The sequence below is a fragment of the Chroicocephalus ridibundus genome, chromosome 19 (genome assembly GCF_963924245.1).
Source record: "Chroicocephalus ridibundus chromosome 19, bChrRid1.1, whole genome shotgun sequence".
Taxonomy (NCBI): Eukaryota; Metazoa; Chordata; class Aves; order Charadriiformes; family Laridae; genus Chroicocephalus; species Chroicocephalus ridibundus.
The window spans coordinates 1,280,570-1,298,959 of NC_086302.1; the positions used below are offsets into that span (position 1 = coordinate 1,280,570).

Here is an 18,390-nt window from a genome sequence, read left to right on the forward strand (position 1 = left end):
GTGGGGTTTTTTTTTTCAGTCTGGAACAAAATTAACCTGAGCGCTTTGCTTCCCTGGCTCTGCTGGCAGTGCCTTGCTCCCGCCCGTGGGCAGAGCGCAGTGCTGCGACTCCTGGGGCCTCTGCCCGCCCCAGGTCAACTCTGTCCTGGGGAGGATCTGCCGCCTTGCTGCGGGTCTGGCCCTGAAGTGTGAACAGGCTGGAAGCACAGCAGCCAGTCATTGTTTTCCAGATGACACACACGCGCCCAGTTCTGCTGCTTTGTTTATTTGCTGGACTGACCCTGAGCCAACTTTCCTCATGGAACAGTTATTTCCTGCGCTAGGATGCTTGTGTTGCAAATCCTCGTCCTTCCAGCCCTCTCGCCCTGTGCCTGTCTGTCTGGAGGGGTGGTTTCTATCTCTTTCCTTCCTCGAAACTGGGTTCAAGGGTAGATTTCCCAAGCTGGCTCCCAGCTCGGAGCGACTGATGCAGCACTTAAGCTGCAGCCAGCGCGCCCTTTGTGGAGAGGGTGTTGCTGGTTCAGCGTGTTCTCCTTAGTTTTTGCTGTGTGGACTGCGCCTGGCAGGGGCTGTGAGCCAGGCAGGTCGCGACGGAAGCTGCCGGAGGCTGATGCTGCTGGGCACATCGACCTCCCGCTGCCTCCTGCCCTTCTGCTCCGCCGTCAGCCCTGGTCCGAGTGCTGCTGAAATCCTGCTGGGCAGGAGAGCGGGCAGGAGCCCTGCTTGCGAGGGAGCGGGGCTGCTCCTGCCCCTATGTAAGAGCAGAAAAGCAGGCGTGGGCTGCGAGACCACTTTACTGAAACAACTCAGTCTGCGCGGCCCAGAGTCTGTCCCCCCCCTCCCAGAGCTGGCCTCGGGCCTCCGCAGGGCTGTGTCCTGCACAGTGCTTCCCGCTGAAAGCTGCGGTGTCACCTCGGGCCCGGCAGCCCACGGGGACCGAATTGTCCGCTCTGCCGTTCATCTTTTGTTCTCCGTCCGGGCAGCGGGGTCGGAGAGGGACCGGCTCAGCCTGTTCCCCGCGTTCTCCTTGACGGGAGGATTGTTGCCCTCTAGTAAGCGCTGGATCTCTGCCCAGGCCTCATCCAGGTGCTGGGATGAACGGATCCATCGGAAGAATAAACCTAGGAGAGAAGGGGCTGTGTGTTACTTCAGCTGTGCCGCAGCCCTGTCGAGAGTGGGGAAAGCAGAGCAGCTTTCCTGATTTCCCTCGCCCAGCCCAGCTGGGAGCTGAAGGCGGGTCTTGAGAGCGCTGGACGCGGCTTACCCTGCCAGAGCTGGATGCTCTGGGGCTCGACGGAGGGCCAGATGACCAGGGCGTTGTGCGAGTAGAGAGGGTTCAGGTACTTCTTCTTCTCCCCAGGCTGGTTCAGCCAGGCCCAGAGGGAGTGCGTGCTCTCCTTCACTTTACACAGGCACCTACGGGAGAGTCGAGGCGCGTTTCACTCCCTGCCAGTGGCCATGGGGCCGAGTTTGCCCCAATTGACAGGGGGGGCTTGGCTTTGCCCTGCCCGGCGGTGTGAAGGCAGGGAAGCCCTCCCGTCCCACTCGCCTCTCTTTCTCGTTGTTGCAGAGGAAGGTGCCGTAGGCGGAGGCGTAGGCGTTGTCGAAGAGGGTGAGGAGGAGGCGCTCGCTGAACTCCAGGGAGAAGGGGAACTGGCGGCTCAGCTGCCATACGCAGTCGAGGAAGAGGAGGAAAAGCGGTGCCTCCTGCTTCAGCCGCGCGTGGGAGTAGGCAGAGCGGGCGCAGCGGAGGTGGAAGGGATGGCCGGCCTGCGGGACCCCCGAGGGGGGATAATGGGGGTGAAGGGAGCTGGGAGTGCCCAGCTGGGCTCGGGTCCTCAGCCCCCTTGGGACCGTGGGTCTCACCTCGATCCACTCCCGCTCCAGCAGCCCCTGGAAGCCCCCCAGTGTGCGGCAGGACGGGTCCAGGATCACCTGGGCCAGCGCCGTCACCAGCAGCGTGGTGTCTGTCCCCTCCGCCCCGTGCACCAGCACGCTGGCCTCCTCCCTGTGGGCAAATGCGGGCCATGGGGGCGATGCCAGCGAGCCCGGGACGGCGCCCGAGGTTTGTGCCACACAGCGTTGCAAGGGGAAGAACGGGGGCCGTGGGGCGGCAGCCCCCCCTGACCTGTCCATGCACTGTGCGGCCAGGCAGGCCGTGCTCAGCGCCGCCTTGACGTGGCTCAGCCAGCGGCTGCTCTCCAGCCGGCTCAGCCACCGGTCCATGTTGATCGAGGCGTCGTTACAGGCTTCCACCAGCTTAATGAAGCTCTCCTGCAGCGGGCGGCCTCTGGGAGGGGAGGAAAGTGGCATCAGGGGGCTTGGTGATGTTCTGGGGAGGGGTTGGAGTCCCCGTGCCATTGTCAGGGCAGCGTGATCACCCATGTCATGAGAGCACCAGGCCTCAGCACAGCTCCTCACCGTTCCAAGGGCCGGTGCAGCCTCTTCCACTGCGGGTAGGACGACTTGGGCTCCGTGCCCCCCCCCGACATCCGAGCCTGTTTCGCCACCTGGGCTGACCGCGTGTCGATGATAAACCCCCGTTCCCCCTCATCCAGGACCGCCCCCAGCAGCATCTCATCCTCGCGGCAGCGCTTTCGGTTGGGGCCCGTCAGCGGCTGGCTGCTGCGGAGCATCGCCTGCGGGGTGGGGGACGGCGGGCAGCGAGTGGGGTGCACTGGGGGAACCCCACAGGATGGGGGGGCTTCAAGCTGCCTTTGCCCAGGGGCTGGCGGTGGGGGAAGAGGGGACGAGGGGTGGGATGAGATGGACTCACAGTGCCGTTCTTGGGGTGGTAATAGCTGAGGACGGGGAACCGCCCGCCCTGCCGGAATCGGGCAGCCTTCCGCAAGGCATCATCACCCACCGCTGCCGGCACGATGACGGCGGGGGGGTACGTGGGGCAGGTGGTGAAATCCCGGTTCACGTCGCTCAGCCGCCACTGGCTCGTCTGGGGGAGACGCGGGGTCGGGGGCAGCCCGGTGCGGGGCGGGGGGGTCACTTCTCCTCCCAGCCCAGCCGGGTCTCTCCCTTCCAGGCTCACCTGCGAGGCGATCTGCTGGAAGTACTGCTCGAGGGGGAAAAGGCGCCATCCTTCCTCGAGCCTCAGGTTCTGGGGTCTGTAGAAGAACGGGTACATCATCATCACGGAGTCCACCGAGGAGAGGGCCTGGAGCGGGAGCAAAGGTGGAGCTGGTCAGGGGTGGGGATGTCCCCACCGTGTCCCCAGGGCTCTGCAAACCCCATCCCTGTTCCCCGCTCCTGGCCACGTCCCAGCCGCGAGCGAGGGCAGGGCAGGCCGGCGCTGGCACCACCAGCTCCATGGGCCCCCGCTGCCAAGGCTGTCCGGGAGCTGGTGTTTACCCACGTTAATGACAGAGCGAGAGCAAACACTGCAGGCGCCCGCTTTCTCCTGCCAACCCTTTGCGCCCCGGCACGGCGCGGGCCGGGCTCTCCGGGAGCTCACCTCGATGGAGCTGGCGATGTTGAGACACTCCTCCATGCCCGGGATCTCCAGCTGCAGCACCTTCAGGTCTTTGCACCGGAGCGTGATGGTGCCGGAGGAGCCGGCGAGCCTGGGGGAGGCAGGAGGGGGTCAGGGCTGGCTGTAGGTCTGTGGACACAGACGGACATGCGACAGACGTCCGACAGAGCTGCCCTTTTCACCGGGGAGAGCCGAGCGGGGCGAAGCGGGAGGGCTGTGCCGTGTGGGTGCCGAATCGCTGGCTCTCCTCTGGCATGGGTGGCCTGTCTGAAGCCGGGATTTCCACCCAGGGCCCGGTGGGTGCCTCAGTGGTTCGCATGAAGCCGGGCGGGATAGCAGAGCCAAGAGAGTGTTAAAAGCCAAACCTGGTGTCCCGTGGGCAGTCACTAGTCCGGGGGGGCTGGTACCAGCCTAAATTCTGCACTCTGAGGCAGGGAGGAGAAGAGGAGGTCAATGCCCGGTGCCGCAACTGTCCCCGGCGCGGGCAGTGAGGAAGAGGAGGGACGAGGCTCGGCAGGCAGTGCCGTGGAGTGGCCGTGCCCTGCCGCAGGCGCTGGGAGAGCAGTGGGGAATGTCCCCCAGCAAAGGCAGGGGTGACACCGCTGGAAGGGAGCGTGGGGCTGGTCGTGGGGAGAGACCCACCTCTTCTCCACGGCGTCCACGTTGCGGATGAGCAGCCAGAGCTCCACGGTGCCGGGCTGGGCGTCCCCCCCGGGGCAGGAGGAGAGGAGCAGGTGGTGGCTGGTGATGCACAGGGTGCCCTTCACCGCCGGCAGCCCCGTGCAGGACAGCAGCACGCTCTCCACCGTCGCCGTCTTGATCAGCTCGGAGAACTCCATGGCGGTGCCGGTGGCCGCCAAGCCCCGGCGCAGCCTGCCTTGGCCGGGCAGAGGGAGGGCGGCTGCCGCGGGGCTGGAAGGAGAAAGGGGAAATCCTGCAGCAGTACGGCCCAGCCTGGAACCCCCCCCCTTCCCTCTGCGTCACTCTGGGCCCGATGGCCTCACCCCCCCCTCTTCGTGTTTACGTTGTCACCTATAGCGTATGGAGCTTCCTCACTGCAAAACGCGGGGCAGCGTGACTTATTTCCTCCCCCGGCAATGCTGTCATCGCAGATGGGGAAACTGAGGCACGGGGCAGAGGGGGCCGAGCTGGCTCTGGGCTCCCCAGCAGTGCCCAGACCCTGAGCTGGGTACCCCGTGCCTGGTGCTGGCTGAGCTGCAGGGGGGACGGATTTTTGGTGGCTTGTGAAAATGGAACCGCTGCCTCGCAGGGAGCAGCTCCGGGTCCTCTCCTGCCCACGCTGGGGCTGTACAGCGCTGCGTCAAACGCTGCCAGACCCCCGTCACCAGCCCGACCCTGGCTCCCAGGGGCTCTGCCTGCACCCACGGCCACCCCTGGGCCTGGGGATGGAGCAGGAGCTGCTGCCAAGCACCCTGGGTGAGGAGGAGGAGGGTGGGCGGCTGGCAGCACCGCCTGCCCCAGCCACCCCTGTGCTTACCTGTGGGGCCCGGCAGCAGGCGGGGACCTCCGGGTGGTTGTGGGGGACTGTGGGGTGCAAGCGGGATCTCGGGGTGCAAGAGGGGGAACCTCAGAGTGAAGACAGGGAACTGTTGGCACAAGCAGGGACCTCAGGGTGCAAGCGGGGAGCTCGGGGTGCAAGGAAGGATCTCGGGGGGTAAGTGGGACACCGCGGGGAGCAAGCAGGGATCTTGGGGTGCAAGCAGGGGACGTTGGGGTGCAAGGAAGGATCTCGGGGTGCAAGCAGGAGACTGTGGGGTGCAAGCAGGGACCTCAGGGTGCAGACAGAGAGCTGTCGGGCATAAGCAGGGGACATCAGCGAGCAAACAGGGATCTTGGGGTGCAAGCAGGGGAGGCTGGGGTGCCAAGAAAGACCTCAGCGTGCCAGTAGGAGACTGTGGGGTGCAGGCGGGGGATGCTGGGGTGCAAGCACTGATCTCGGGGTGCAGGCGGGGCGCCGGGGGCGGGCGGGCGATGCCCCGCACACCCCGCACGCCGGCGGCTCGGCGCGGCGCCCGGCGGATGTCGGGTTTAAGGTGGCCCGGCCCCGGGGCGGCTCCGCCGGGCGGGAGCGGGGCCGGGGGGGGGGCGGGCAGCGTCCGGATCCTGCCCCGGTTCCACCTTAAGGGCCCGTCCGGGATGCAGGACCCCGGCTGCCCCCCGGCTCCTCTCCCCGTGTGTCCCCGTCCCCCGTCCCCCCCCCCGGTTCTTTTTCCTTCCTTGGGCTTTTTTTGCCGCTCCCCCCCGGCCCCGGCCGGGTGCGGGAGGGCGGCGGCGGCCGGAGATAAATCATCCCCGCTCGTCCTTGCCAGTGCGTCCCGGTGAAGGCTTCCTCCCAGGGAACGGGCAGTCTCCTCCCAGCTGGAGACAATAATGCTAAAAATGAAAAGAAAAGGAAAAAAAAAAAAAAAAAACAACGAAAAAAACACAACAACCAACCACCAAACCCAAAAATACAAAAAAAACCCCAAACCGGCACCGAACAAAACCAAAAAACCCCTCCTCTGCTCTCCGCTGGGCACGGAGAGCTCCTGCCCATTAGCCTTGTCCTGGGCGTCCCCAGCCTTTCTGCTCCTGGGGGCGAATAAACAGCCGGGACTCGGGGTGCGGCTGCAGGGAGCGGGTGGCTGTCGGTGGCCAGGGCGCTCCTCACCCTGCGGGGGCACAGCCCCCCTTTGCACGGGGGCTTCGAAGGGCAGAGAGGTCACCCGCGGGTTCCGGGGGGGCTGTGGTGGGTGCCACCATGCCCCTTGGCCAGCTGAAGTTCAAGGAGCTGGGGGAAGAGGAGCCCAGCTGGGAGGAGGAGGGCCTGGACGGCGTGAAGGCGCTGACGGCCAAGCTGAAGCTGCAGACGAGGAGACCGTCCTACCTGGAGTGGGAAGCCCGGGTACGGGGACAGCCCTGGGGCAGCCGGACCCCCGGGGGGGCGCGGGGGGCAGAGCAGAGCCCAGGGCACCCCGAGGACGAGCGGGACGGCAGCGTATGCGGCTTTGCCACCATGGAGGAGGCTCTGGAGTGGCTCAGGACGGAGCTGGTGAGTAGGTGCTGGTGGGATGGGGGGCAGGAGGGGGGGGCAGGGGCTGAGCCCCAGGGCAGGGATGGGGCCACGGGGCTCCTCCGTGCAGAGGCTGCGCTTCCAGCCCGACCCCACGCAGCGGCGACGGGATGTGCCGGGGCCAGGGTGCTCCAGCCACAGCAGAGGACTTTGCCCCTTTGCCCAGCACGGCCGATGTACGTGGATTTGTGGAAGGTGAGTGTGGCTCTGTGGTGCCACAGCTCTGCCCGTGTCCCCTGCGCAGTGCTGGGATCTGGCCATCCCGGGCCACCTGCAGAGGCATTTGGCCACCGGGACGGGGATCTGCAGGGAGGTCACAGCTCTGTCAGGGTCTGCACTTGTCCCCCCCTCCTGCCTGCTCTGCTGGTGGCACGGCTGTGCTGGACTTCACCGGTGTGGCACCGCTGCGGTGGCTTTCAGACGGTGGCACGGGCAGCAGCAGCCACACGGGTGCAAACCCAGGGGCACCTGAGCTGACCCCGGCACAGACCCTGTGCCCGCCCTGGGGCTGGGGACTCTGTGCTGACCCCGGGGCCGTGTGTGCGGGTGGTCCCCGCTGGGTTTGTGCCCTGGCCAAGCCCCAGCCCCGCTGCCCGGGCAGCTGACCCCGCGGCCGGTCCCGCTCCGTCCTGACGCCCGTGTCCCCGCGCAGCAGGAGATGCAGGCTGCCGACCAGCGCCTGGCGCAGCAGCTGATGCGCCTGCGGGCGCAGCTGCACCGGCTGAAGGTGGAGCAGGCCTGCCACCGGCACAAGGAGATGCTGGACGACGCTACCTTCGGCCTCGAAGGCTGCGAGGAAGACTCGGACCTGCTCTGCAACATCCCACCCAAGGCCGCCTTCCTGCTCTCCATGCCGCTCAAGCACATCGGCGTCACCCGCATGAACATCAACTCCCGACGGTTCTCCCTCTGCTGAGCACGGCGGGACCCCACGGGCAGCCGTGGGTGCATCCGGACCCGGCAGGGCTCAAGCATCCCTCCCAAAATGCCTCCGGGACCGTGGAGCTGCTGCCGGGGCTGAGGTCCCTCGGGGCGGGCGGTGCGGAGCCGTGGTGCTGCCAGCCCTGCTGCGGGGACAATGCCGTGCCACAGTGACATGGGAAATGCCACCATCCCCATTGGGCACAGGGTGTTTTGGGGCACCCAGTGCCCTGTCTCTAAGGACGGTGGGGTCAGCCACAGTGGAAAAGGTGGGGACCAGCCCTTTGAGGAGGAATAAAAGGAGGTGAAGGTGAGAGCTGATGTTTTTTCCTTTTTTTGCATGTACCCGGGCACCTGCCTGTGCCTCCAGATGTGGCTCCCGGCCCGTGGCAGTGGGGGACACGGGGGTGGCAGGAGGGATGGTGCTGCCCTGCTCCCCGGGGCTCTGGCTCATGGCGTGGGCGGCTTCTCACGGGTTTCTGCTGCAGGACGGTGCCGTGCGGGGGAGATAGCATCTCTGCTTCGAGGACCTCGTTACCAGCCTCTCCCCGGGCGCCCCTGCAGCGGGTGGGTGCCCTGGACTGCGCCGCGTCAGGAAACGCTCGTCACTGAACTGGCTGAGAATGGAGGGGTTGTTTTTGAGGCTCGAGGCCGGGAGGTGTCAGGGGCCGTGCTCAGGGTTCGTCAGCCCCCATGCCCCCATCCTGCCCCATCTCCCGACCCCCTGCAGGGCTGCGCCGGGGGCAGGAGGGACCCTGGGGGTGGTGCCAGCGGGGGCTGGCAACGCTGCCCTCACCAGAGGGGTTTGCTTTGGGTTTTTTCCCTTCCTTCATTAACACCAAACCCTTCACGGAAGAAGTTGCCGCTCGGGGATGTGACTTTCATAGAATGCTTTTTGCAAGCCATGCAGGGGAAACTGTGGGGTGAGCCGGGGAAGTTGTGGAGTGACCCAGGGATAATTTCGGGGGCCGCTTCTCCTCCCTGGGGTAGCAGCAGGACACGGGGAGAGCCTGAGGTGCGCCCCGAGGCTGCGGCACACCCCAGGGCCTGGCAGCGCTCCCCGCCATCCCTGCGGCACCCGTGGCGCTGGCGAGCACGACGGGAGCGGGGCTGCCCGGCTGCCCCTGGGAAACGTCCCTGCCAGGGGGGTGCTGCGCTGGGTGTTGCCACTGCCATGGTGCCCCCCCGGCTGCCGCAGCCTCCCCGGGCGCTGCTGGGCTTCCTGCCCCTGCCTCCGCAGAGCAGCCGGCAGGTACCTGCGGCTTCATGTTTGATCGCAAAAGCCAAGACAATAGCGTTGTGGTTGCTCTGCTCAGAGCCGTCTCCAAAAGCACAGGGCTGGCAGCTGGGCCGGGGCACGGCGTGTCCCCTCGGCTTCAGCCACTGTCACTGCCAGTGCCGGGGTCTGGGGTGACCCGGTGGCGACAGCCGAAGCGGGGGGTGCTGGGTGCAGGATGAGTCCCACAAGCTGTGTAGGGTCCGACGGGGTCGGGGCAGCTGGTGCATGCCCCCGCCAGCCTGGCCCCCCGCAGCACACCTCCCAGCCCGTGGGACCCCTCTCCCCCGCCGGCCCAGGGGCTGAGCATCCCCTTGGCCACCCGGTCCCTGGGGACTGGTGGCCGGGAGCACCCAGAGCAGGGACCTTTCTTGCCAGGGATGGCAGGAAGCCATCGGGGTTTGTCACTAGCTCTTGCGGTTGTGCGCGAGCTGCGAACCAGCTTCTCTAGAGTTTGCTCATGAGGCAGGAAACCAGGGCAGACGGCGAGCAAGAGCGAGCGGCGGTGGCAGGGAGCGCGCGCCCGCGTGCCGGGGGCTCGGCTCTGCTCCCCAGAGGGTCGCCGCGCTCCTGCCGGGGATGGAGAGGACGTGAGCGGGGACGGTGACTTCGGTCCTGCTGCCGGACCATGGGAGTCTGAGCGCCGCTGGTCCTCGCCTCGCTGCCAACAGGTAACGGGGACCTGGGGGCGAGAGGGTTCGCAGCCTCCGGATGGGAGCTGGGGACCACCCGAGTGCCTGCGGAGGGTGGGGGGTCCCCTTGCACTCTCAAGGTTGCCCCTCGGAGGGATGGAAATGGGGGTTTGGGCTCGTCACTGGGGGGGCCGTGAGCGCTGGTGCTGGGGTGAGGGATGGGGGGAGTGGGGCTGTGCTCCCCGTTCCTCTGTGGATTCCCAGGTGGGATGAAAGCTCCTGCCCCGATGCCCTCTGCCTGCCTGGGGACCCTGTCTGGGGTGGGAGTGCTGGCCACCTCGCTGGGCTCTCCCCGAGCCCCCATTTCCAGTGCAGAGTGGGAGTTTTGTCCCCAAGGCCAGGCAGTGGTTTAGCACCGGTCCATTGGGGTCCGCTGGCCAGTTTGGGGGGTTCAGACACAGAGATATGCCCGGTTTCGGTGCTGTCTCAGTGCAAACACCTCTCCCCTGCGATGGCAGCTTGGGGGCCGTGGTCTCCACAAGGCTATGCCAGCGCAGGGCTGAACGTCCAGCTGGGTCACAGCTGGCCCGGGGACATCCGGGGCACCCCGGTGAGCCTTGAAGAGCATCAGGGACAGGGTCAGCCCAGCCTTCAGCCCTCCTCACGCCCGCCCACGCCCGCGAGCAAACCAACGGGCCCGGCCGGAGCAGCGTGTGCGGAAGGGCCAGCACAGGGCAGCGCCGCGGGACGAGCCGGGGGGTCCGGGCACGCTCCCGAGCAGAGCCGGGGAGAGGCACGTACGTGGCCGTGCAAGGACGCGTGTGCACACCCTGCGCCCGTGCAGACACGTCCCCGGGGACACGGCGAGGCGCGGGGCAGGGGCGCCCACACGGCCCTCCCAGGCAGCCTCCGCACGAGAAATTCGGTTGCACAGATGCCGTCGCAAAAAACCTGACTTCAAACGCCCCGTGTCACCGGCGTGGCCCTCGCACCGCGCAGGTGAAACGGCTGCTGGGTGGAAATTACGCTGTGGCTTCAGTACATAAGAAAGAAGAAAAAAAACAACAAAAAAAAAGGCACAATAGCAGCACCTCCCTCCCCACCCTGGCTTCGTGCAGGAAGGAAAAAACACCTCCTGGCATCTCTCGCCTTTGGTAAAGGCGTTTGACGGGCTGCGGGCAGGTCTGGGGGAGAGGGGGCTTCTCCTCTGTGGGGCCGGGGTCGTGCTGGGGGTGGGCATGGGCATGGCCAGGGCCCTGCCCGCTCCTCCTGCCTGCCGTGGGGTACCGCGGCATGGCCCAGCCCCTCCGCGGGTGCCAGAGAGGTTCCCAAATCGGTGTCACCAGAAGCTGAAGGCACCAGGGTGGTTTTCAGCCTCTGAGTCCCCAGAGCAGCATCGCGTGACGCGGGGGGGCCTCGCTCGTCTGCAAACTCGCCCATCGGCGCCGCTTCCGTCGGCCACCGTGCTGGTGGCCAGCCCGAGGTGGCACTGTGGGGATGGCCACCGTGTCACTGCTGCAGATGCTGAAACAGCCACGCTGTCCCCAAGGGAAGGGGCTCCTGGTTTGCAAAACCAGCCCTGGCAGCGCGGGACGGGGGGTTCTGGCTTGCAGCAGCCTCTGATGGCCGGGGCTGGCGGCTCCGGGGGCTGGCGGCTCCGGGGGCTGGTGGCTCCGGGGGCTGGCAGCACCCTGGGGACCCCACACCCTCCCTGGGGACCCCCTGGGAGGCTCTTGCCTGTGTCCCCAGCTGCCCATGGGGGTACCCCCTCAAACGAAGCCCCCGCTGCCGTGCCCTCCCCAGCGTCACGCAGAGAGGTGGATTTATGTGTGCGCTTGTGAGAACGCAGCCCTGCAATGGCTCCCGGGTAGGAAACCAAGGAGAAAACACTGCCGGCGGTGCCGGCGTCTCCCAGCAAAGCGGCTCCCGGGGCTCAGCCAGCCCAACGAGGACCTGGCTCGCTGCAGGGCACGGCGGGGACGGGGACCCCCGCAGCTGCACCGTCTCGCTGCCAGATAAGAGCTGACGCTCGGCGTTTGTGAAAGCGGCCGCTGATTTTGGTGCCGGGGGCAGAGACACCTGGGCTGGCTCCTGGCGGCGCGGGGCTCCCAGCCCTGCCGTTGGCACCCCGCGCCTGCGGAAACCACACCAGGGCCCCCAAAGAACCCCCAGAGCCGCTGGCAGAGCCTGGAAAAGAGGGTTTGGGGGCCAGGTCTTGGTGGAGAGATATCCCGGTGGCGTAGGCGTGGGGGATTCTGTGGAAGAGATTTTTTCAGGGCCGTGGGCCGCTGTTTCCACATGACGCATTGCCGAGGCTCCCGGCTCCGTGCCATGCTGGGCTTCTGTGAGAAGACGAGAGCTGGCCGGGGGGCAGAGCCCACGCCACGCTTGTGGCATCGCTGCCGGGCTGCCCCGGTGCCCATGCTGCGGTGCCAGGAACCCTACGCCGGCTTGGTGTCACCGTGGCCAGGGCTGACACTTGAGGTTGGGGACGTTTTGGGGGGGAGCTGCCGAGGGTGAGGGGACCCTGAGCAGGGATGGGGGTTTAAAGCCCATCCCTGACGCAGGAGAAGCAGGAGCACAGCGACAGGGCCGAATGCACGGGGCGGGGAGGGCTATCGAGAGCCCGGGGAGAAGGAAATCGGAGGCGATGTCGCGTGGGTGGGGGAGCGCTCGCATCCGCCTCTGACCCCAGGAGCCGCTTTTAGGGCCGGGGAGGCGCCTGGTCCAGCCAAACCTCGTGAAAAAAAACACAATGCAGGGCCAGGCAAGGATGTATTAATTACTAATGGGCTAGTCATGATTAGCTTGTTAACTAGACGGAGAAGGGAGGGATCGGCCCAAGGGCTGCAGGGTGGGAAGGAGCTGGCGAAGGAGGCACCGCCAGGCTGTGCCAGTGGGAAAAAGGGGAGCCTCAGGCTAGGAACTAATTGCCTTCAGTGGTTTTAATTAACAAAGCCAGAACCAAATTAGGAGGAAATATGGCTGGTGATGGAGAGTCAGGGGATGCCCGCAGTTCAGCAGAGGACCTGGGTGGGATGGGCCATGCGATGTGGGCAGCCAGACGGACGGATGGACGCAGGGATGGGGACGTGCTGGAGCGGGATGAGAGGCAGGGCTGGGGCTGGGGGGGGCCGAAGGCTTCCTTCGTCATCTCTCCTCCACCTGCAGCCACCATGGGCTGCTGCTGCAGCTCAGACTATGACGAGGACTGGATCGAGAACATCGACATCTGTGAGCACTGCAATTACCCCATCGAGCCCGACAGCAAGCGCCAGGTGAGGAGGGGGCAAGTAGACCCCCCTTTCCCTCTTCCAGTGGCCAAACGCCTCCAGACCCCCCGTCCCCCATCCCAGTGGCCAAACACCTCTAGAGATGGCCATGGGATGGCCAAATCCCAGGAAGGCGAGGGCTCACGGGGCTCCTTGTCCCCTCTCAGAGGCTGATCCGCAATGGCTCTGAGGTGCAAGATCCGCTGGTGTCCTACGAGGCCACGACTCCGCCATGCTCCCCCCTGCAAGGTAAGGTCCAGCCATGGCAGGGGACGGCTGTGGACACCCCCCCAGTTGACCACCGCCACCCTGCCCCTCCGCTTGTCCTCCCAGATAAGCTGGTGGTGGCCCTGTACAACTACGAGCCCAAGCACGATGGGGACCTGGGGCTGCAGAAGGGGGAGAAGCTCCGCATCCTGGAAGAGTGAGCGAATGCTGATGGCATCCCAGCACCCACCCCGGTGTGACCCCCACGGCTCCCCGGTGCGGCTGGGGGGGTCCATGTGGGGTCCTGGCAGCCGGGGGGGGTCTCACCTCGCTGTGTCCTTGCAGGAGCGGGGAGTGGTGGAAAGCGCAGTCGCTCACCACTGGCCAGGAGGGTTTGATCCCCTACAACTTCGTGGCCATGGTGAACAGCCTGGAGCCCGAGCCGTGAGTAGGGGGGGTTGAGGAGGAGCCGTGCCCGGGCAGGAGCTGTGCCAGCAGCAGGGGAAGTGCCAGGAGCATCCCCTGAAGTGCTGGTGTGTGAAGGTGGCCTGAGTCCCACCCCGGCCCTGACCCTGCCCTGTGTCCCCAGGTGGTTCTTCAAAAACATCAGTCGCAAGGATGCGGAGAGGCAGCTCCTGGCGTCGGGCAACACACACGGCTCCTTCCTCATCCGAGAGAGCGAGACCTCCAAAGGTACCATCCCCCGGGTCCAGTATCTCCTGCCACCGGCACTGGGAAAGGCACTGGGAAGCACAGGAGGAGTGCTGGCGTCCCGCACCCACACGGTCCCCGTCTCCCCAGGCTCCTACTCACTGTCAGTGAGGGACTTTGACCAGAACCAGGGTGAGACGGTGAAGCACTACAAGATCCGCAACATGGACAATGGGGGGTACTATATCTCCCCCCGCGTCACCTTCAGCAGCCTGCACGAGCTGGTGGAGTATTACACGCGTACGTGCCACCCAGGGGCTGGGGGGGAACGAGCGGTCCAGGGGCTGGCAGGGATGCAGGCAGGGGATGGGATGGGGATGGGTTAGGATGGGGACAGGATGGGGAGGGAGACGGGATGGGATGGGATGGGATGGGGTGGGGTGGGATGGGGTGGGGTGGGGTGGGATGGGATGGGGATGGGATGGGGTGGGATAAGCAGGACCCTGTGCCCCCGCAAAGGCATTCGCTTGTGCCGGGTGCCCATGCCCCCTGCCTGCACTGACGCCGGCTCTGCCCGCCCCTGCACCGCAGGCAGCTCCGACGGGCTGTGCACCCGCCTCGGCAAGCCCTGCCGGACCCAGAAGCCGCAGAAGCCGTGGTGGCAGGACGAGTGGGAGGTGCCGCGGGAGTCGCTGAAGCTGGTGGAGAAGCTGGGAGCCGGGCAGTTTGGAGAAGTCTGGATGGGTGAGTCGGGGTGAAACCGGGGTGCTTCCTCCTGGATGAAGGCACCGGTGTGGGCAGCGTCAGCCAGGCTCTGCGGTGTCCTGGGGTCAGGGAGGGGGTCTCGCATGGAGCAGCCAGTACAGCCCCACACGTGGGACCTTGGCATTTTACATGGGCCCTGGAAGAAGGGAGAAAACCAACAGCTAGAGCAGGCCAGAGGCAGCTCTGGTTTATCCAGAGCAGCCCAAGCTTCCCCCTTCTCCCATCCCTCCCACCCCGGACCCCTGCACCGCTGCCCGGGCGGGCACCTGCTGCCGAGGTAGGGAGCACTGCTGCAGGCGTCCGTGCACCGGGGCTGCACCATGTTCTCACCGAGCCCGGCTCCGCTTGCCGTGAGAGCAGCTGCCAGCTTTGGCATGGGGCCCGCCAGCACCGTGCGTGGTCCTGCACGGGAAACGTCCCTTGTTGTGGCTGCCGCTGCGACGCTGGGAGCAGCTGCGGGCTCGGAGGCTGTGTGGGGCCCCAAAGGTGCTGAGACCCAGCCACAAAAGCACCTCCTGCCCACCGGGTGGGGAAGACACCGGCGCTGCCCCGCTCCCTGCGGGGTCCCTGCCCCACAGCGGGGTCCCTGCCTTCGCTCCCACGGGTGCTGGCCATCCCCCAAAGTCCCCTCGGGGCACCTGGCAGGAGCCAGGCTTCGGCATCGCTGCCCAGCTCCCCCAGCTGCCCGCCCTGTTCAAAGCCCAGCAACCAACAGCTTCCTTTCCTTCTGGTGGCTGAAAGCCACACGTAAAAATAACTGCCTGGGGTGGTAAAATGCAGCTACAGATTTTTGACGAGGAGGTGGCCAGCACAGAGCTGTGATTGTCCCCAAAGTCCTCTGGCCCCGCTGCAACAGTCCTCCAGGGCACAAGGGTCCTCTGCCCATCTTCAGCCAACCTTTGCGATCTCCGACATCTCTTGCTTGTTCAGCCTCGGGCTGGGATGCTCTAGATCCACAGAGCAGCCCCCACGCTTGCCTCCTTGGCCAGCACCGCTAGTGCCACGCGTCCCTCGGCCATGCCCGGTGATGGGGTCCCTCTGGCCTGTCACGCTCCGCCCCGTCTCTCCGCAGGCTTCTACAACGGCCACACCAAGGTGGCCATCAAAAACCTGAAGCAGGGCAGCATGTCACCCAGCGCCTTCCTGGCGGAGGCCAACCTCATGAAGAACCTGCAGCACCCGCGGCTGGTGCGGCTCTACGCCGTGGTGACGAAGGAGCCCATCTACATCATCACCGAGTACATGGAGAAGGGTGAGGGCACCCGGGCGCTGCCCACCACGGGTAGGGGGGGCTGGGGGCTGTGCAGAGCCGTGGTCCTTCAGCTCCTGGCTGTTCCTGTCCAGCCGTCAGAGCTGGTGTTTATGTGTCGAGCTGTTTTGGCATCCTTCGCCTCCCTGCACTCTGCCTTTGCACCAGGGCTCTCCCCATGACTGGGAGCTCGGGGGTCAGCCCCAGCAGGGGAAAAAGGCCCTTGCAGGCAGCGTGGTCTCCCGCCCGTCCACGCCTGCCCACCTTTCTGGGGGCTGCGAGCTGCCCAGCCCCACCGTCGGTGTTTCACTTGGGGGATGGGGAACCCAGTGCTGCAAGACCCATCCCCGAGAGGCAGCGTGGGGAGGGGAGGCAGCGCTGAGACCTGCTGCCTTCCCTGCAGGCAGCCTCGTGGACTTCCTCAAGACCTCGGAAGGAGTCAAGCTCAGCATCAACAAACTGCTGGACATGGCCGCCCAGGTGAGGGGGCACGGAGACGCGGGGATGCTGGCGGGGAGGGTTCTGCCGGGGCTGGAGCTGGGGCTGCCCCGCGGCTATTAATTGCAATTGTTCCAACCCGCAGATCGCCGAAGGCATGGCCTTCATCGAGGCCAAGAACTACATCCACCGTGACCTGCGCGCTGCCAACATCCTCGTGTCGGACACCCTGTGCTGCAAAATCGCCGACTTTGGGCTAGCCCGCCTCATCGAGGACAACGAGTACACGGCTCGCGAGGGTGCGTCCCCCCCCCACCTCAGCCCCACATGTCCCCCCACCGAGCACCGCTCTGGGGGTGCACGCAGCTTGGGATTGCAGGAGAATGAAACCCCCACCCACCTCTTCTGGGGGTCCCCGCGATGCCCCGGGAGCAGCCCCCGCAGCAGCAGGTGGGGGGTCCTCCCCCCTCCATCCCTCCCCCTGGCAGCTGGAGGGGGGCTGCGGGACTGCATACCCGCCCGACCCTGCTTTTGGTGGGGTGACAGCCCTATCTGGTGGCTACTGCAGGAACAGACGTGCTGGCCCACTGGAGGGGTGCCAGCCCGTGCTTGGGGCTCTGTAGCCAGACAGGCAGTGGGGGCTGAGCAAGGGGGCGGCTGTCACCAAACGCAGCTCGTCCCCAGGTGTAGGGCACAGACAGAGGCTGACTTGGGCTTGTCACATCAAATTAAACAGAGGGACGTTTCCAGCTCAGCTGTAAGGTTTTATTTTCTCCCCTCCTGCTGTTTTTCAGGAGCTAAATTCCCCATTAAGTGGACGGCGCCGGAGGCTATTAATTACGGAACGTTCACCATCAAGTCCGATGTCTGGTCTTTCGGTATCCTGCTCACGGAGATCGTCACCTACGGCCGGATCCCGTATCCAGGTCAGGATTTCCCAGCAGCTGCGCGGCAGAAGGGCTCGCGCACACGCACGCACGCAAGCGCACACCCAGGAGTGCGTGCATGCACTCCCGCACGCACACACGCGACCCGAGCCGCCCCATCTGGCTCCTTTCCCTGCCAGCCCGCGATGGTTTCAACCGCTTCCCAATGCACGTGGCCAGCCACGGCCCAAAAGCCACCGGGGGGTTTCAGAGGCAGTGGAGGGGGAAGGAAGCTTTCCCATGAGATTTGCAAATGTAGGGTGCTACCTGCGACACGGGGGTGACCCACATTCAGTGCTGTGCGCGTTGTCCTCGCAGGGATGACCAACCCCGAGGTGATACAGAACCTGGAGCGCGGTTACCGCATGCCGCAGCCGGACAACTGCCCGCAGGAGCTGTACGAACTGATGATGCAGTGCTGGAAGGAGAGGCCCGAGGAACGTCCCACCTTCGAGTACATGAAGAGCGTGCTGGAGGACTTCTTCACTGCCACCGAGGGCCAGTACCAGCAGCAGCCGTGAGGACCCCAGCAGTGGCTGGGGCACCCTCGCACTGGGGTGTCCGGGGATGATCCCAGGTCCCCGCAGACTCCATACACGTCTCCTTGGGGCGCTGGCAAAGGCTGCCCGGACCTCAGCAGTAAAGATTTGAAGCGCTTCAAATCTTTGGAGCAGTGGATTTCACCACACCCCCCAAGAAGGCGATGGATGGCCAAAGCCAATAACTGACTCCAAAGAGCAGGGGGCTCCGGCGGGTGCCCACCACGCTGTCCCTGCGCTCGCCCGGCTGCAGATCCGTCCTCCAGCCCCACACGGGCCTCCAGCCCCCTCACCCTGCCCTGCTGGGCCTCGCCACCTCCGTCACCCCTGGTGATGGTGGGTCCCCCCCCACAAGCGATGGCTGCCCCAGCCCTCGGCCGTGGGATGCTCTTCCTCCCAACCGCTGTCTGTTTTTTGGGGGAAATAAAGTCCTTTGCCCCCGTGGTGGCCGGGAGGCCTCGCTGTGGCCCAGGGCAGCCAGGCTGCCGTGGGGCAAGTGGGGTGATGCCCACAGGGGGTGGACGCCGCTGACACCAAACCCCACCCCGGGGTGCTGCTGGGGGCCGAGTTCCCCCCTCAGGCCGACCCCGGCCGTGTCAGACCCCCCCGGGCCCGCTCTCGCCCACCCCGGGCGACACAAACCGGGGCCGGGGCAACGGCGGAGACCTCTTCCGTGTGCCCCCCCGCTCCCCTGGGATGGTTCAGCCCCACCTGGCGCTGTGTTCCCCCCCCCCCCCCCGCGAATGGTTCCGCCCCGCCCACCTGGACCCTCTCCCCATTTGCCCCCCCCGCGCCCCAGCGATGGTGCATCCCGCGCGGCCCCGCCCCCGCCGCAATGGTACAGCCCAGGCACCCCCGCCCTCCCTTCCCCCCCCCCCACCCCGCCGCTCCGCCTAGCCTGCTAGCTCCCCCGCGCCCGCTCTCTCCCGCCCGCTGCCGTCTCCTATTGGTCCTCGT

The 18,390-nt window shown here is 66.2% G+C and overlaps 3 protein-coding genes across 9 annotated transcripts; 2 read left to right on the forward strand and 1 right to left on the reverse strand.

The window, feature by feature from the left end:
- Positions 1-129: 129 nt before the first annotated feature.
- LOC134525151 (myotubularin-related protein 9-like) lies at positions 130-6,455 on the reverse strand. Of its 4 annotated transcripts, XM_063355723.1 has the most exons (13): positions 6,372-6,455; positions 4,983-5,878; positions 4,127-4,396; positions 3,850-3,909; positions 3,467-3,575; positions 3,044-3,169; positions 2,777-2,950; positions 2,422-2,639; positions 2,129-2,290; positions 1,867-2,008; positions 1,550-1,770; positions 1,265-1,416; positions 130-1,121 (listed from the first exon to the last, which is right to left on the reverse strand). In XM_063355723.1, the coding sequence occupies exons 3-13, from the start codon at positions 4,321-4,323 to the stop codon at positions 958-960; spliced, it is 1,725 nt and encodes a 574-aa protein (XP_063211793.1). In that variant the 5' UTR covers positions 4,324-4,396; positions 4,983-5,878; positions 6,372-6,455; the 3' UTR covers positions 130-957. The 4 variants fall into 4 exon arrangements, with proteins under 4 accessions (XP_063211793.1, XP_063211794.1, XP_063211795.1 ...); XM_063355724.1 differs by lacking the exon at positions 3,850-3,909; XM_063355725.1 differs by lacking the exons at positions 4,983-5,878; positions 6,372-6,455 and having other exon boundaries at positions 3,667-3,909; positions 4,127-4,215.
- On the forward strand, positions 5,899-7,473 carry FAM167B (family with sequence similarity 167 member B). 2 transcript variants are annotated; one of them, XM_063355756.1, is made up of 2 exons: positions 5,899-6,536; positions 7,213-7,473. In XM_063355756.1, exons 1-2 carry the CDS (start codon positions 6,246-6,248, stop codon positions 7,471-7,473), a joined length of 552 nt encoding a protein of 183 aa, XP_063211826.1. In that variant the 5' UTR covers positions 5,899-6,245. The 2 variants fall into 2 exon arrangements, with proteins under 2 accessions (XP_063211826.1, XP_063211825.1); XM_063355755.1 differs by having other exon boundaries at positions 5,903-6,536; positions 7,210-7,473.
- Positions 7,474-9,217: 1,744 nt separating this feature from the next.
- On the forward strand, positions 9,218-18,150 carry LCK (LCK proto-oncogene, Src family tyrosine kinase). 3 transcript variants are annotated; one of them, XM_063355732.1, is made up of 13 exons: positions 9,220-9,425; positions 12,558-12,664; positions 12,826-12,907; positions 12,992-13,082; positions 13,211-13,309; positions 13,455-13,558; positions 13,667-13,816; positions 14,108-14,260; positions 15,354-15,533; positions 15,934-16,010; positions 16,114-16,267; positions 16,763-16,894; positions 17,213-18,150. In XM_063355732.1, exons 2-13 carry the CDS (start codon positions 12,563-12,565, stop codon positions 17,413-17,415), a joined length of 1,527 nt encoding a protein of 508 aa, XP_063211802.1. In that variant the 5' UTR covers positions 9,220-9,425; positions 12,558-12,562; the 3' UTR covers positions 17,416-18,150. The 3 variants fall into 3 exon arrangements, with proteins under 3 accessions (XP_063211801.1, XP_063211802.1, XP_063211804.1); XM_063355731.1 differs by having other exon boundaries at positions 9,218-9,425; positions 12,826-13,082; XM_063355734.1 differs by lacking the exons at positions 9,220-9,425; positions 12,992-13,082 and having other exon boundaries at positions 12,559-12,664.
- Positions 18,151-18,390: the final 240 nt, after the last annotated feature.